At 38.4% G+C, this 18,955-nt stretch overlaps 1 protein-coding gene across 1 annotated transcript; it reads left to right on the top strand.

Moving 5' to 3' along the window:
- Positions 1-1,479: 1,479 nt before the first annotated feature.
- On the top strand, positions 1,480-18,955 carry LOC308079247 (stonustoxin subunit beta-like; the record flags this gene model as incomplete). The annotated part of the gene is made up of 4 exons (XM_080420622.1): positions 1,480-1,585; positions 3,236-5,230; positions 5,762-5,992; positions 18,834-18,955. 4 exons carry the CDS (start codon positions 1,480-1,482, stop codon positions 18,953-18,955), a joined length of 2,454 nt encoding a protein of 817 aa, XP_080276748.1.

Genomic DNA, 18,955 nt, shown 5'->3' with positions numbered 1-18,955 from the left:
GAGCTCACGACAAGTCATGATGCGATGCGTTGTGAGCTTGTAGATCGGCTATTTTCAAATACCCAAAGTATAAAATAGGGCTTAAGTGGTTCATGTATATTTCGCAATAATAGTCATCTAAATCTGCAAAGTAATTAGTAACAAAAGTTGTCTAATAAGTGTCGTGGAGTAAAAGTGTGATATTTGCCTCTGAGTTGTAATGGAGTAGAAGCACAAAGTAGCCTATTAAAAAAAAGGAAATACTAAAGTAAAATAGAACCAGAATGGTTCCCTTTTTTGGTTCTTGGGACGTCTCATTGGCTCTTTGAGGCACCTTTAACCACTTAAACCCTTGCATCCCAATCGGTCACCTCTATAATGCTTTATAAGCTCATTTATATTGCAATATAATGCCCTTATAAGGCATTATAATGCTTGTTATACATGTTTATAATCATGTATAACGACTTATAACCATCCTACTATATAATTGGAGTAACCTCTGTCTGTCCGTCTTGGTGTCCGTCTTGGTTGGTGTCTTGGGTCGACCGGGTATGGGCTAGTGTTTATAATGTTATATAACTGCTGGTCATAATGGATTATTATGCTCAGACTCAGAGGATTCTACTGTCAAGGTGTCACTTTGAGGTTTACTGTAATTAAATATTCAACCAGAAGACGTGTAAAAGTGTGTTGCGGTATGTGTTGTTAAAGACACACACACATATACATAATATATATATATATATATATATATATATATATATATATATATATATATATATATATATATATATATAGACTATATTTTTTTAAACATGTGACATGTGTTTTGCAATAGTGCACAGATTGTAGACATATACAGTATGTCCAGCAGATGAGGCACTTTGTCAGAAAGGATCTCCCCTCACACTGAAATTGATGGTATGCAGCTGTCTGCCGTGTTACTATGACAACACATTGTTATCTCTGGTGCACTTTTCATCTACTAGACGTTTGGAGTAAAAATTTGCTTCATGTTCGGATCAATAACTCTTAAATGATAAGTGTTCATACCCGACCCGAAGCAAAACTCTTCTCATCAATGCATTCAAAGACAGTGTATTGAAGGTAAGGGTAGTTCTCTCCTAGATACACACCCTGCCCCCAAATAATCGTTATCCTTCCAAATAACCTTCAATCTCGAATTCAGAATCATTCACAGACTCATCTAGTTTAGTTTCAGAGAGAAGGAGATAATTCCCACCTTACCGTTGCCAAACATAGATCTTAATTCATCTTAATGTCCCTTTTATGCCCATATATGGAGATCTCTGTATCATCTGTTCTTATCTCTTGTGTGCCCACATATGGAGATACCTGATGGCATCAGTATATGCCCATAACTGGGCTCCTTAAATAAATGGGCATATCGGTCATTGATGTGTTGTTATTATGTATTTCTACTATAACTCATTTAGAATGAATGAATGATTTATTTTCTCCAGTGCAGTGTAAGCCATGGATCCAGAGAGGAGACAACCTGAACCTATAGAGCTGGCAGCTCTTGGTCGACCCTTCAGCCTTGGCATGCTCTATGACTGTCGCAGAGACTCACTTATCCCAGGTACAGTATACAGCTTTAAATGGAGGATGTGACTATAGACTATACTGCCGTTTATGTTTTTAAACAGATCTAATGATACTACTAATACTCCAGTATTATTACTTAGATGTTTTATGTGAGGTACTCCCAGTGAGAATTCAACTTACAAGCCTAATGCTGTATTCAGATTATAAAGCGTGACGCAAAATGAAGCTAAGTGTGACACTAAAAGCTATAATATATGTGTTATATACACAAATTAACAAGTAAAGATGTGTTGCAATATTTCGGGTATAATGTGTAGAAGTTTGTGCGAGTGTTGTAAAGAATCTGTAGAAGTAGTTTTGAAGAAAATGCAAAATGGCGGAAATTATTTTTAGGCAGAAATGGGCATGACCTATGTGGGCCTACAGTTCAAAAGATATGTGCCAAAACGCAAAGTGGACTGGTTTAGCACCACCATGAAACAATTGGGATGGCATGTCTTCCTTGGCCTATTGGCAGGCAGCATACAACATAAATAAGTACAGAGATTTAGGAGATTGGCTCTGGACCAGTGGGCAAACCCCCGTCACTGGAATTGAAGCTCATTTCCAGATTCTCTTACAGCATGCTGTTCCTATTAATGGCCCAGCAGATGGCGCTAGTTCACCTTCTGCAGAGCAGTGCTGGTTGCAGTAGAAATTATTCTCAATAGAAATGAACGGGCGGACTTTACACTTGATTTCATTACCTTAGTAAATACTTTCATAAACACTTTATGTTTTCAATCGCTAGTTTAAAGTCTTTTTTAAATCATCATGATATGCGTTTAGTAAATTATGGTCCCATTCATTTAAAAATGAATGATAGAGTAGGGTATGTTTCTACGGCTTTTGCTGGTTCTACCAAGTGAAGTACGGTACCAGAAGTTCAAAGATGGCGGATTTCAATTATTTTTGTATTTTTGTTTTGGCCACGATCAGAGTTAATTACAATTATAATAGCTGTAATAGAAATGTATAATTAATTATAAGTGTATTAATTTAAGTAAAACATATACTTAAATCTATGCAAGAACATCACACAACCATTTATGACATCTTATGATCTTAAATTACTAATTAAATTAAATTAATTAACAACTTGATTCACTTATTTGACCGGAGTCCCCAGGGCTCTATACTAGATCTGCTCCTTTTCCCCTCTACACCACATTGCGTTGCAACATGACACGTATGCTTGTACATCTGCTATTCTAGGTGAACGTTCTCCCCAGAATAGGGATGCTAGTGGTTAAAGCACCCAAATACCACATAGTGTGACTCATTGTTACAAAGCAATATGAGTTATGAGTGCTTATAACTGTAATTATACTAGTATTATTAGTAAGAAGATTATAATGCATTTATAACATAATGTCATTATAAAATGTTTCTGTCAGGAATTAGTGAAGCTATTTCAAATGTTTTTCCACAACATAACTTTGCAATCAATAAACAAAAAATAACAATATGGAACAGATAGCGAGGATAATGTATGGGCAAAGATGAAAATAAAATAAGGAAGAAATACACACTTCACCTGTATTCTGGATGAATTCCAAGGCTGTTTACAAAATATATATTTTATTCATCAACCACAGTGAAACAAGTGATGAAGGTAACTTGCTGTTTATTTCATCTATTACAGGCTTTACATTGTGGGATTATGAAGATCTACTAAAGGACACAAGAAGAAGACGCCAGCCCAACACTGAATTTGAAATAGTCACATCTGAAACAATAGAGTACAAAACTTCATCACTGGATGTTAAAGCTTCCTTGAAAGCAAGTTTCTTGGCTGGACTGGTAGAGGTTGGTGGCTCTGCCAAATATCTCAAAGATTGCAAGACTTCACAAAATCAGGCCAGAGTAACATTAAAATACAAAGCTACCACAGAGTTCCAAGAACTGTCAATGAATACACTTGGACCAAGCAATATAAAACATTCACACGTCTTTGATTCTAACATGGCAACACATGTTGTCACTGGTATCCTTAAAGGGGCACAAGCCTTCTTTGTATTTGACCGTGATGTGTCTCATGAAGAGAATTGTCAACACATTGAAGGCAACATGAAGGTAATAATCAAACAGATTCCAAGCTTGGCAATAGATGGTCAAGGATCTGTACAAATAGAAGGCACAGAAAATACAAAAAGTGAGAAATTCTCCTGCAAGTTCCATGGGGACTTTTCACTGAAGAAAAATCCAGTGTCTTTTAAGGATGCAATAGAAGCTTACCAAAGCCTGCCAGAGTTACTGGGATCAGAGGGAGAGAATGCTGTACCAGTGAAGGTCTGGCTGACGCCTTTGCAGGTTTTAGACTCTAAAGCAGCTCAGCTTGTTCGTCAGATTAGCACTGGACTGGTGAATAGAGCTCAAAGTGTCCTGGAGGACTTCGGTGAACTGGAACTGAGGTGCAATGATGCACTGCACAGGACTGTGGCACAACAGTTCCCACAGATTAGCAAGAAGCTGAAAGATTTTAAAAATCTGTGCGAAGAGTACAAGCTGGACTTTCAGAAAACCTTGTCAGAGAAACTTGTTTCAATCAGAGGAGGTGGGGAAGAGGAGAGTGCGCTTGCAGAGGTCCTGAAAAGAACACACTCATCTCCTTTCAACAACAAAGACCTGAGTGAGTGGATGCGCTGCAAAGAGAGAGAAATAAACATCATCAAGTCCCTTACTGACATGATGAAAAACACAAAGATTGTCTCAAGTCATAATGAACTTGATCAAATAATCCTCAGTCCAGAAACAGAGCATGTTGTATGCTTTGCTTTCACGTCATTGCAAATGGCTGAACCATATCTGTCAACTTTATCAACCTACTTATCAACACACAAGATACCCGCACTTCATACCCATGATGTAGAAAAGGAACAATGGTACTTTTCAAAAGATGTCTATCAATCACTGAGACAGAAAGCAAAGCTTCTCATTGATTTTTCAGAGGCCAACAAGGAAAACAAGAATATCCACTTCCTAACAACAGCTATACCAAATGAGAGTCAAAAGGGTGCAAGCATCTACCTTTATAAGGATGGGGTTGAGGTCAATGACAATTTTGAGCCACCTTCAAAACCTGAAAAAACAGAAGCAACTGACATAACCCGTACCAGTACCAGTGTGACACTCAAGATGCAACCACCAGGATTTGGAGCAGAAGACATCAGCCACTACTCTATTGAGTACTGTGTTACTGGACAAGATGACTGGCAACAACAGACTGCATCTAAAGCTGATGAAGTCACAGTGTCCAATTTGACTCCAGACACAGAGTACACGTTCAGATACCGAGCAGTGTGTTCAGTTGGCAGAGGGCCAGCCAGTGAAGTCAGTAGACGCACTGTTCGTCAGATTAGCACTGGACTGGTGAATAGAGCTCAAAGTGTCCTGGAGGACTTCGGTGAACTGGAACTGAGGTGCAATGATGCACTGCACAGGACTGTGGCACAACAGTTCCCACAGATTAGCAAGAAGCTGAAATATTTTAAAAATCTGTGCGAAGAGTACAAGCTGGACTTTCAGAAAACCTTGTCAGAGAAACTTGTTTCAATCAGAGGAGGTGGGGAAGAGGAGAGTGCGCTTGCAGAGGTCCTGAAAAGAACACACTCATCTCCTTTCAACAACAAAGACCTGAGTGAGTGGATGCGCTGCAAAGAGAGAGAAATAAACATCATCAAGGCCCTTACTGACATGATGAAAAACACAAAGATTGTCTCAAGTCATAATGAACTTGATCAAATAATCCTCAGTCCAGAAACAGAGCATGTTGTATGCTTTGCTTTCACGTCATTGCAAATGGCTGAACCATATCTGTCAACTTTATCAACCTACTTAAGCGAAATATCCAAACAAGTGAACACACAAGATACTGCACTTCATACCCATGATGTAGAAAAGGAACAATGGTACTTTTCAAAAGATGTCTATCAATCACTGAGACAGAAAGCAAAGCTTTTCATTGATTTTTCAGAGGCCAACAAGGAAAACAAGAATATCCACTTCCTAACAACAGTTATACCAAATGAGAGTCAAAAGGGTGCAAGCATCTACCTTTATAAGGATGGGGTTAAGGTCAATGACAATTTTGAGCCACCTTCAAAACCTGAAAAAACAGAAGCAACTGACATAACCCGTACCAGTGTGACACTCAAGACGCAACCACCAGGATTTGGAGCAGAAGACATCAGCCACTACTCTATTGAGTACTGTGTTACTGGACAAGATGACTGGCAACAACAGACTGCATCTAAAGCTGATGAAGTCACAGTGTCCAATTTGACTCCAGACACAGAGTACACGTTCAGATACCGAGCAGTGTGTCCAGTTGGCAGAGGGCCAGCCAGTGAAGTCAGTAGACGCACTGTTCAGAAATCCAGCCAGGCGCAACTACTCATGCGTAAGTGTCGATGAAATGAAATTTGTCCCTGAGCAAGACTCTTAACCCCTAATTGCTCACAGGCCCTCATTGGAAACAAGCCCGCAAGGACTTTCATGAACGTCCTGTTAAAAGGAATTATCCTTATCCTTACTTACTCGTGCATATTTTTTATTTTGTCATTTGTTTTGCTCAAAACTCACATGAATGAATACACATGATCTCTGGAGTCATGTGATCCAGATGTATCAATCAGATTTTTGCATATTCCATTCCGATAGTGTGTATTTCCAAACACACTAATTTATGCATACTTTGTAGATTAGATCATGATATCAAATTACTTCTTGTGTTTACAGAGTCTCCAGTCAATGACTCACCATCAGTGCCTCCAGGGAGCAGAAACAGGAAGGACTATTTAAAACGTGAGTACATTGTGATCAGTAAACTGCTTTTACACAAACCCTTCATACAGTGACATTGTTTGGATACCAGTAGACCAGTGGTGGGGTTTTGGGACCCCCAGGGGTCCTTGAAGGGGTTCCAGGGTGTACTCCTCTCCTCTCCTCTCCTCTCCTCTCCTCTCCTCTCCTCTCCTCTCCTCTCCTCTCCTCTCCTCCTTAAGGTTTTTGGCATTTCTTAATACTTGAACATTCATGGAAAATATCTACAAGCTCACAACGCATCATGTTATGACGTGTTGTGAGCTTGTAGATCTTTTATTTTTGACAAAGAGATTTGGAGTATAGAGGGAAAAACTGTAGTATAGAGCAGTGGTTCTCAACCTTTTCAGGCCGTGAACCCCCAAAATGATCATATTTGAACCTGGGGACCCCACAAAATGATCATATTTGAAGTGGGGACCCTCCAAAATGATCATATTTGAACTGGGGACCCCCCACCCTGACAAGCACTTAGAATCTTAGGAGTTGAGGCATTACATTTAGTTTGACTCGGTTCCACAGATAAATATTGTGAAAATAGCAGATCTACAAGTCCACAACGCCTCACAATGATCGGCTATTTTCACAATTTTAGGTATTAAAAAGGTATTAAAATTACTTAAATTGTCACTTCACTGTCATCTGGGGACCCCCCCAAAATCATGTGGGGACCCCCCTGTTAATTAATAATAAATAATAACTACATTGGATCAGTTTCTTTTTCCTGTAAAGTAACGATACGATACGATACGATAATACTTTATTGTCAGTTCACACTGAAATTTGTCTTGCGACACAGCAGCCATGTATGCAACAATAAACATGACATAAGAAAACAAAACAAAATACATACATAAAGACATACAAAGACAAGAGCAATGTCCACCTCTCAGCCTACCCCCAGCCTACAACTCCTGATTAAGCCTCAATGTCGTCTGATGGACAAAGGACCTCTTCAGTTTGACCTTATTGTATGTAGGAACACTGTATCTCCTTCCTGAAGGCAGCAACCTATATTCTCCATACAAAGCATGGCTTGTGTTTGAAGTGATATTCCTTGCCAACCTTATCATACTGTCATTATACGTAGATGTATAGAGCCTCTGAAGTGGTTGTCCAACAATCTTTGAACAAATGTTCAGTTCTGTCAGATAACTCACGAATAATTGAACCAATATTACAGACCAAATATATGAAACAATATTATAGAATGAGAATACAAGAGTGGATGTAATATATTTTATTTTGGCGTTCAGGCTCTGCTACATTTTTTCTCCCTGCTCAGCATAATTAAGACAACCATCATTAACCTTTAAGAGCAGGGAGATATATATACATAACAACCCCCCATGGGGAACAGAACCAATAGCAGAGCCCACTGGTGGTGCTGGGGTGGTGGTGGGAGTAAACGCTGCATGACAACACCTATGAAACACAAAGCAGACAGAACACAGATGAAGGTGAGCTTAAATAACCCGCCCGATTGGACAGCTGACTGCCACGTCAGAGTATGACGTACTGTATGGGTCTGCATGATGCTGTACAGCCCCATAGAATCTCTCTCGAGTGTATGCTGCCAGAACTAACTCGCAGGCTACGTATAATTTGCTGCAGCAGTTGTGACTTTAAGGCTACAGACAGACATCCATACCAGGTGGTACTACAGTACTGAAGAACACTCATAATAACAGAAGTGAAAAACAAAAGAAGAATCTGTCTACTAGCACCAAAAGATCTCAGGCGGCGAAGGAAATAGACTCTTTGCTTTGTCTTCTTACCCACTGATTCAATCTGGTCTTTCCATGACAGAAGGTGGTCAATTACTACTCCTAGGTATGTATACGAACATACCTGGTTGATCTGTTCACTATGAATAGTAATGGGGGATCTGTGTATCTCTAGTGGGGCACCAAAAACAATCTCCTCTGTCTTTTTTGTGTTAATGATAAGAGCGTTGTTATCACTCCACTCCACCACCTTATTTACTCTGTGTTGGTGCAGTCCAGGATCACTGGAACTATCCAAAAGAGAAATCAAAACTGTATCATCAGAGTACTTTAGAATGTATTGGTCTGGTTTGTCAGTGCGACATTCCTCAGTACGACAGCTGTCAGTATAAAGGGTGAAAAGTACAGCTGAGCTTACACAACCCTGGGGAGCACCAACATTAGTAGTTAATGCTGCGGAGAGGGTTCTGTTCACTTTCACCCTCTGTACTCTGTTAGTAAGGAAGGAAGCATACCAGTGAATTAAGTATGGATTCAATTCCAACTGTACCATCTTTGACACCAGAATATCAGACTGTATTGTATTGAAAGCTGAAGAGAAGTCTAAGAACAGCACCCTTGCATGATTCTTATTAGACTTATCTAGGTGTTTTGTAATGAAGTGGACCAGTGTGACAACCGCATCCTCTGTACCGCAACCTTTCTTATAAGCAAACTGACAGGGGTCGAATTTGTCTTTAGTTATACTTACAAGATGTTGCAACAGTATTCTTTCCAGTGATTTCATGATCACTGAAGTGAGAGCTATGGGTCTATAATCCTTATGTTCTTTTGGACATTGGATTTTGGGTAGTGGTTTTATGTGTGAGGTTTTCCAACACAGGAATTATGTGTGTGTCTACAGAGGTTTGAAATATTGGTTGCCACACAGGAGCCAACTCAGATGCGAAGTTTTTGAGGAGGAAAGCACTGCACTCGTCCGGCCCATTAGCTTTCCTTGTGTTAGTACACCAAAACACTTTTCTGACATCCTCTTCAGTGATGATAATTCTGTCTGAGGGGGCAGGTGTTACAGCCTTAAGTATTTCAGTGCACTTAGAGGAATCACCTAATGATTCGAATCTAGCAAAGAAAGTATTTAGGTCATTAGAAAAGCCAAGTTCATTATCTGTCACAATAGGTTTTGTTGGGGATGACATTCCTGTCATGGATTTCATAGTATCCCACGCCTTTTTGTGATTTTTGGCTTTGAACGCATCCTCTAGATGCTGTCTATGTGCCAATTTTGCCTGCCTCATTTTTGTTTTTACAGTCTGGACAAACAAGGTTTCTACCTTGTTTGTGTTGGAATAAGTACTCAGATTGTTTACATAGGTAAAAGTATTAATACCAAAATGTAGAAATACTCTGTTAAGGTAAAAGTCCTATATTCAACAATTTACTTGAGTAAAACTAAAACTATTGCCATCAGAATACACAAAAATAGTTTATTTTACTACTTTCTACTTCTACTCCACTACATCTCAGAGGCAGATATTATACTTTTTTACTTCACTATAATTATTAATTTAGTTACTTTACATTTAGATTATTGTTACAAAACATGTATTAACCACTTCAACCCTATTTCATACTTCAGCCTTCAGCTATTCTAAAATAGCTGATCTACAAGCTCACATTGCATCACATTGTGAGCTTGTAGATCTGCTTTATTCAAAATATTTTGACACATTTTGAAAACTTCTGGAAAAATAGAAGTTGTGAAATGAGTACTTTTACTTTTAATACTTTAAGTATATGTTGTTACTTGCATTCAAAGAAAAAGACTGTGTAACTTTTAAGATTTATTTGGGCTATTCAAAAATAGCAGATATACAAGCTCATAGCGCGGCACCGAGTGCCGCGCTATGAGCTTGTAGATCTGCTATTTTTGAAAAATCGTGAAGATTTGTGCAAATCTTTGAATATATATATATATTTTTAAAGCAAACACTTGTAACTCAAATCTTTGCTTCTGGGGGATTCTACAAATGTCTCCTAAATCCTAACAGTTTTCTGAAAAACTTATGTTGCTATAATATCAGCGGTTCTCAAACTTTTTCATATCCCCAAAATGATATGTATTTGGCCGTGGACCCCCCATCCCAAAATATTTTGTTCCAGGGACCCCCATGAAGCAAAGATTTGAGTTACAAATGTTCCCTTTAAAAATATACATATTTTCAAATATTTGCACAAAATGTTGAAGATTTTTCAAAAATAGCAGATCTACAAGCTCGTAGCGCGGCACTCGGTGCCGCGCTATGAGCTTGTAGATCTGCTATTTTTGAATAGCCAAAGACATCTAAAATGACACAGATGCGTTCCAGGCTTTAATGGGTTAAAATGATTAAAAAGGGTGGGGGGGGGGGGATCATGGTAGTTTTTTCTCTCTGTTTGTTGTGAGGATTTTACAGTTGCAATGATAAAATGCCTGTTCTGTTATATGCCCCCCCCCCCTCACACACACACACACACACACACACACACACACACACACACACACACACACACACACACACACACACACACACACACACAGGCTAAATTACCTCACTCCATGTGTCTTCATTAAAATGTGCTGTGGCAAAAGGATTACCCCAAGCCAAGCCGTTCCCATTGCCTACGTTGCATTACCTAGCATGCTAGCTGATAGAGTGTGTGTGTGTGTGTGTGTGTCACTCAGTGATTGATGTGTTTAATGTTTATTGTGTTATTCTCTCATCAGATTTCTCTCATCTCAAACTGGACACAAACACAGCACACAGTGTCTTCTCTCTGTCTGAGAACAACACGGTGGCGACACGGGGGCCGGCAGGTCCTCTTCCTCCTGATCATCCTGACAGGTTTGATTTCTGGCCACAGGTTCTGTGTACAGAGGGTCTGACTGGACCCTGTTACTGGGAGGTAGAGAGGAATGGAAGGGTTCATATAGCAGTGACTTACGGAGGAATCAGTAGGAAAGGAAGTGGTTATGACTGTCTGCTTGGATGCAATGATAAGTCCTGGAGTCTGTTCTGTGATGATAACAGATACATTGTCAGACACAATAGTATAAAGTCGACTGTCCTCCCTGTCCGTCCCTCTAGGCGCTCCAAAAGAGTAGCAGTGTATCTGGACTGTCCGTTAGGGAATCTGTCCTTTTATGAGGTCTGCTCAGACTCACTGACTCACCTGTACACCTTCACCTTCCACAACACATTCTCTGAACCGCTCTATGCTGGGTTCTGGTTAGACCCCTACTCCTCCTCAGTACGTCTGTGTGAGCAGATATAGAGTCTCTATGTGAGGAGGACATCAGGTCTCCATGGTTACTCCACAAGTTAGTGACTCTAGGGTTGATATGTTTAAAGGGATAGTTCACCCCCAAAATGACTTTTTTTCTATTGATTACACACCCCATGGAGACTTGAATTCATGGATATTTTTTTGTTTTTGTCGCATTCCTAAGCCAATAATTTGATAACTAAAGTTTTCATATAATTGTAGTGGAGTAAAAGTACAATATTTGCCTCTGAGATATAAGAAGTAAAAGTATTGAATAATTTAAATACTCCACTAAAGTAAAAAATCCTAAAATGTGTACTTGAGTACAGTACTTGAGTACAGTAGTTGAGTAAATGTACTTAGTTACTTTCCACCACTGCTCTCATGTTGAACTAAATCAAAAAAAAAAAAAAAAAATCTAAAACTGTAAATCACTCTGGATTCAAACATCTACTAAATGTCTGCATTCATTCATTAATGACATTCAAATCATTCATTGTTCATCTATTGATTCATTATTACATCATTATGTTATTGTTGTTTTTATTTGCATATTCATTCCATATTATTCTCATTCTTCGTTGTGTTATTGTATGATCATCTGATGTTTAATTGTTTAATAAATGGATTCTTAAAAGTCTGATATTGTTCATGTGTATTAATATTCATTGTGTTGTCATGACAACATGGCCTCAGCTCATTGGTCATGGTTGTTATTTCATGATTACAAATGTAGAGTAATCCATTACTGGTTGATTACAAATATAATGTAATCAATACTATTTGATTACAAATATAGAGTAATCCAATACTATATATACATTATAGGTTTAATAATAATAGACCCTGGTTGCTTATTTCTCTCGCAACAATCTGGCAACAAAGCCAGAACTGGAAGGACGGACGGACCGGAAGCGGAAGCAGCGTGAGGCGACTGTCTGTAGTCTCTGGTGGGTTTGTGATTCTAATAGAACTACATAATGTTTCATTTAATTCAACATTCATTTAGAACTTAGTTACTTTACACTACTGTTAATACATATAATGCGTGTTATTACCAGTGGTGTAAAGTAACTAAGTACATTTACTCAAATACTGTACTTAAGTACAATTTTGAGGTACTTTTACTTTACTGGAGTATTTCCAATTGCCTATACTTTTACTTCTACTCCACTACATCTCAGAGGCAAATATTGTACTTTTACTCCACTACAATTATTTGAACACTTTAGTTACTAGTTACTTTGCAGATATAAATGATTACATTATAAAACATACATTAACCACTTTAGCCCTATTTTATACATAGGCTATTTGAAAATAGCAGATCTACAAGCTCACAACGCCCTGTGAGCTTGTAGATCTGCTATTTTCAAACATGAAGTACTTTTACTTTGATTTTGAAGTTCACTATTGACTCATTTTGTCCACACGGGGGCGACAAAAGACCGTTGAATAAAACAGATCTATAGACCCCTGAGAACCAATGCTCTAGAGAGCACTGATTCCCAAGCTGGGGCTCGGTATCCACAGGGGGGTCCCCAAATTATGTTGGGGGGTCCCCAGATGATTGGCTTAAAGGAGCAGTTCACCCAAAAATATGACTTATTTTCAGTGGTGTAAAAAGTACTCAAATGTTTTACTTAAGTAAAAGTAGCAATACTGCAAAAGTCCAGAATTCAAAATTGACTTGAGTAAAAGTACCAAAGTATCAAAATGTACTTAAAGTACCAAAAGTACTAAAATGTTTGAAAATAGCAGATCCACAAGCTCACAACGCGTCACGATGCGACGCGTTGTGAGCTTGTAGATCTGCTATTTTCAAATAGCCTATGTATTAAATAGGGCTAAAGTGGTTAACGTATGTTTTATAATGTAATCATTTATATCTGAAAAGTAACTAGTAACTAAAGTTTTCAAATAATTGTAGTGGAGTAAAAGTACAATATTTTCTTCTGAGATGTAGTGGCGTAAAAGTAAAAGTACTGAAAACTGGAAATTCTCTAAGAAAGTAAAAGTACCTCAAAATTGTACTTAAGTACAGAACTTGAGTAAATGTATTTAGTTACTTTACACCACTGGTCCCCAGATGATTAGCTTAAAGGAGTAGTTCACCCAAAATATGACTTATTTTCTACCAATTTATCACACACCCCTTGAAGCATTGAATTCAAGGCGATTCTTTTTCCTCTTTTTTTTTTGACACATTCCTGGCCCAGTAATTTGATGAGCGGGTGTATTTCCGGTTGGAGACTCAAAGAGACTCCTTTGTGTCTCCTACCGGAATGAGACAAAAACTAAAAAAAATCTCCATGAATTCAATGCTTCATGGGGTGTGTAATTGATAGAAAATAATGTCATATTTTGGGTGAACTATCCCTTTAATGTCCAACATAGTTCTCTCACTCAACAGTAAACAGACCAACATACAGTATAAGTGTATATTCAGGGTATCTGCACATTTGTAAAGATACTATTTCATGACTTCTAAGACCCTTTCAATTCCTCTACAATGAAAACAAAAATAAACTAATGAGAATATTACTACGTCAAAAGAAACCAACAAACGTTACTATATATAAAGGAGATTCAAACATTGGCTAAATTGTCTCAGCCTCAGCCAAAAGCAGTGGTGGAAAAAGTACTCAAATTCTTTACTTAAGTAAAAGTACCAATACTGCAATATAAAAATACTCTGTTACAAGTAAAAGTCCAGAATTAAAAATGTACTTGAGTAAAAGTACAAAAGTATTGGCATCAAAATGTACTTAAAGTAACAAAAGTAAAAGTACTAAATATTTGAAAATAGCCGATCTACAAGCTCACAACGCGTCGCGATGCGACGCGTTGTGAGCTTGTAGATCTGCTATTTTCAAATAGCCTAGGTATAAAATAGGTTTAAAGTGGTTAATGTATATTTCATCATATCATAATTTATATCTGAAAAGTAACTAGTAACTAAAGTTTTCAAGTAAATGTAGTGGAGTAAAAGTACAATATTTGCCTCTGAGATGTAGTGGAGTAGAAGTAAAAGTATTGGAAATTGGAAATACTCAAGTAAAGTACAAATACGTAAATTAACATTAAGTAAATGTACTTTGTTACTTTCCACCACTGGCCAAAAGCCTCAGCCTTTTCCAGATAACTGAATTTGACTTGAGACACATGGCATTGCAAACATGTTTACTTTCTCCACTTGTGCTGCATTACAGTGCAGCTTTCAGACAAATGCCAATCAAGTTGCTCCTGGGTCTGGGGCACATGATGCCAGCAGCCCACCTAGTGAACCTGGGGGGCTACAGGGCTACATCGCCAGTGTGGATTTAGACCCAGGGCAACATGGTTAACCCATTTAGACATCTGTGTCACTTTTTTGGATTTGAGCCCCAAAAAAAAGCATTATTTTACACTTTGGCTATTTAAAAATAGCAGATCTACAAGCTCATAGCGCGGCACCGAGTGCCGCGCTATGAGCTTGTAGATCTGCTATTTTTGAAAAAATCTTTGCTTTTGGGGGGTCTCTGGAAGTAAATATTTTGAGATGGGGTCCGCGGTCAAATACATATCATTTTGAGGGTCTTTGACATGAAAAAGTTTGAGCACCACTGATATAGAAACATACGTTTTTTTCAGAATACTGTTGGGATTTAGAAGACATTTGTAGAATGGGCTTCAGGTCTTAAAGGGTTAAGGCCAGTTATACCTTTTCCCTTCCACTTTGGCAGATGTTAGTTGTCGGTGATAAGCCATGACGCACTGAAAATGTACTTCGTAATTTGTCATTTTGAATACTTGAGTATTTATTTGAGTACAGTATATACTGTACTTTGCCCACCACTGCCTGAGGGTGGCTTTAGTCTACTAGAGGAAAGGCCATATGGTTACCAAAACCGGCTGAGTTCCCCATTCAGGGAGAACCACAGGGGTGCTTGAGGGGGGGTCCAGGGGGCCCCCAGCAAAATGAGTTAATATAGCATCAACATCAGCTTAACCACTTTAAACCTGAACCCATTTAGACCGGGAACGCATCTGTGTCATTTTTACATTTCTTTGACTATTCAAAAATAGCAGATCTACAAGCTCATAGCGCGGCACCGAGTGCCGCGCTATGAGCTTGTAGATCTGCTATTTTAGAAAAATTAATGAACATTTGAATATTTTAAAGCGAACATTTGTAACTCAAATCTTTGCTTCTGGGGATTCTATAAAGGTCTTGTAAATCTTTATTTAAAATAAAAATTAAAAATAACTTATGTTGCTATTTATCGGTGGTTCTTAAACTTTTTCATGTCAAGGACCCCCCAAATGATATGTATTTGTGAAAATATTTTGTACCAGGGACCCCTAGAAGCAAAGTTTTGAGTTTTAAAAAAAGAGGAAAATAGCAGATCTACAAGCTCATAGCGCGGCACTTGGTGCGGCGATATGAGCTTGTAGATCTGCTATTTTGTAATAGTCCAAAGAAATCTTAAAATGACACGGATGTGTTCCTGGTCTTAATGGGTTAAGTACATCCTCACCATCTTGAAAAAAGTGCATTTTTTTAACTACACAAATCTTGTATGGGGGTCCCTGGCACAACATCTTTTCTGATGGGGGTCCACGGTCAAAAACATATTCATTTGGGGGTCCTTGCACAGTTTGAGAATGGCTGTAATAGAGCTGTAGTGTTTTTTAAACACTACACATGTTTTAATGTAAACATTTCAAAAATGAAAACAGAAAATGTTTTCAAACATGTTTAAAAAGAATTTCAGAATAATAGTAAAAAAAAAGTCCATACATTTAAGCGGATCTACAAGCTCACAACGCAGCACATATAGCGATCTTGTAGATCTGCTATTTTCACAATTTCTAAAATAAGACTTGAGTGACTGGCTGGCTGGCAGGCAGGCAGGCAGGCAGGCAGGCAGGCAGGCAGGCACGCACGCACGCACGCACGCACACACACACACACACACACACACACACACACACACACACACACACACACACACACAGAAAACCATTATTTCAATCAGAAACACTCACGTCTTAGTAGATAAAGAACCATTTATTGCCACATACAGTTAATGGAATACAGTTAAGCTTGGCGTTAAAGCTCCGCTCTTGGGAGAATATTCTCTGAATTTTGTCGAAGCAGCCTGCTAAGCATATATTCAGAGAATGCTTAAGCAAATCCCCCAAACTAATAAATGCATACTCTCTGATTTCAGCCAAGCGGCAGCTAGGCTACTCAGAGAGTGCATAACTGAAATCCCCCTAACACACGGAAGCCAACGCCAAGCCTAAAAAACGCCTTTATCAGTCATACTATATTATGTGAAGCAGCAAGCCTGCTACTGACTTGTTTTTGTCCTGTAGCCTAATAAGAGTCAAGATATGCTTGAATCTTATATAATAATAACCACTAATAATAACCACTTTAATTAATTCCTTGGGTTTTATTTGTCTCTAGTTGTGTCCTTCAAAAGTTGTGGTCTTTTCTATTTCTTCCATTTTCAGGTATGGGTTCAGGATAGGTGTAATAAAGGGTTATTATTATTTATATTATATCATTATTTCACCCTGATACCTGGCAGAATCTTAAAATACACACTTCAAGGATGAAGAAAAACCAATGCGCGTGGACCCCACTTTCTAGACTATGTATATGATAGCATGCACTGACCACCCCCCCCCCCCCCCAAGCGGGAGGTGTGGGGGTCCTTCCCCAGAAATTTAACATAGTAGGATTTCCTGTGTTCTGGTTTTGGGAGTTTGATACATAATCCAGGAGAAAATCAGGAGACATGTCAATCCAGGAGATTGTCAGGCGATCCTGCAGGATCCAGAAGTGTTGGCAGCCCTGCATAATTGATAGCCTAATTTGTTTTATGTATAGGCAACAGTGTAGTCACTGTAGTTAATAATTAAAAGGGCAGAGTGACAAATGTTGTAAAACTACTGGTTACCAAATACTCAACTTCAGATCTTCAATCTGACCAGGATTCAATGGGTTTCCCACATGTAAGTTGAGAACACTATCCATTCTGCTACCACTACTACAGATACTACACTGTGCATTTAGCAATACATTAATGTTCTAATCAATGTGGAAAGCAAAACATCGGACATAATCAGTTTTAAATGTCATGTTGTTGTATTTGATGGGGAGGGTTAGGGGTGTCAAGATGTAATTTCACGATACGATACATGATGTTACAATACAATGATACAATATACATTGATACAATGATATCATTATTAATGTTCCTTTCTCATGTATCATCAACATTGGCCATCATCTTTAGTTTAAAATAACTTTATAAAGCACTTTAAAAAACAATTACAAAGTGCTTTGTACACACAAATAAATACATTTGTGCAAGCTTAAGGGAGAAGTGAAGTTCTCACTAACTATAAACCCATTGTGTCAGAGGACAGATAGACACTAATATAACAAATATAATATAATATAACACTGCATACCGGTAACTATAAATTCCACAAACCTCATATTTTTGTCATCTGGACTTTTTAATTTAATTGCTTTGATGCATGTCACATTAACGAGCGTCAACGAGCATCAGCTGACACACAACACCTCCCCTCTGCAGTGCTTTAATCTGAAAGTGACCGGAGTCTGTTACATTTCTCTCCAAAATACTATGAATATGATGGAAGACATGATTAATAATTACTGTGATTATGCCTACATTTCATACATCATACAGTAACTAAGAACTCCTATTTATAAAAAAAAAATCACACCCTGTGTGAAGTGGGCGGTGTCTTGCTAGCTAATCACAATACTGAATGGAGTCAACCAATCATGTACAAAAGATAAATACATTTATTGAAACACTCTTTATGATGGACGAAACCATAACGTGAAAAAAACAAATATTTGGTTTTTTTCACGTTATGGTTTCTTATATAGGGCTATGCACATGTGTCATGTGACACTGGCCAATCACAGTCCTGAATAGACTGTGATTGGCCAATCACAGCGCAGGATAATTCTACAAATTTCCTGGGCCCAGATCACAGCGCAGGAAAATGTACATTTTTCCAAATCTCACTTATAGGGGCGGTTTCACCGCCCAAAAATATATATATATATATATATATATATATATTACGATACAGTATGACATCATGACAATACCTATCGTCACATTTTAATGTCACGATAGGCTATATCGTCGGACAATATATCGTGACACTCCTAGGCGGGGAGGGTTAATCTTTTTTTTTTATCACTTGGGGAGGGTCATTGATTTTTTTTTTTGTCAAAGGGAGGGTCATGGCATTTTAGATCAGGGCAGATACATTTTCTCCAGGGGTACCCTTCTTTAAAAATCGACCTGTCCCTTACTGCCCTTTATGCCGGCTGGCATGTAGGGCAGCAACAAAGGATCTCCACTCCTGTTCTGGGCCGGCGTCTTTATAGAACCCCAGGTGTGATGCAGGTTCCTCAGCTCTCCCTCCACTGTCCTGCCCAGGTGTTCTTGGGTATAGTGTAG

The sequence above is a fragment of the Gymnoscopelus braueri genome (genome assembly GCF_963280865.1).
Source record: "Gymnoscopelus braueri genome assembly, chromosome: 23".
Taxonomy (NCBI): Eukaryota; Metazoa; Chordata; class Actinopteri; order Myctophiformes; family Myctophidae; genus Gymnoscopelus; species Gymnoscopelus braueri.
Note: the sequence above shows the minus strand (reverse complement) of the source record. Positions and strands in the feature narration are given on the sequence as shown.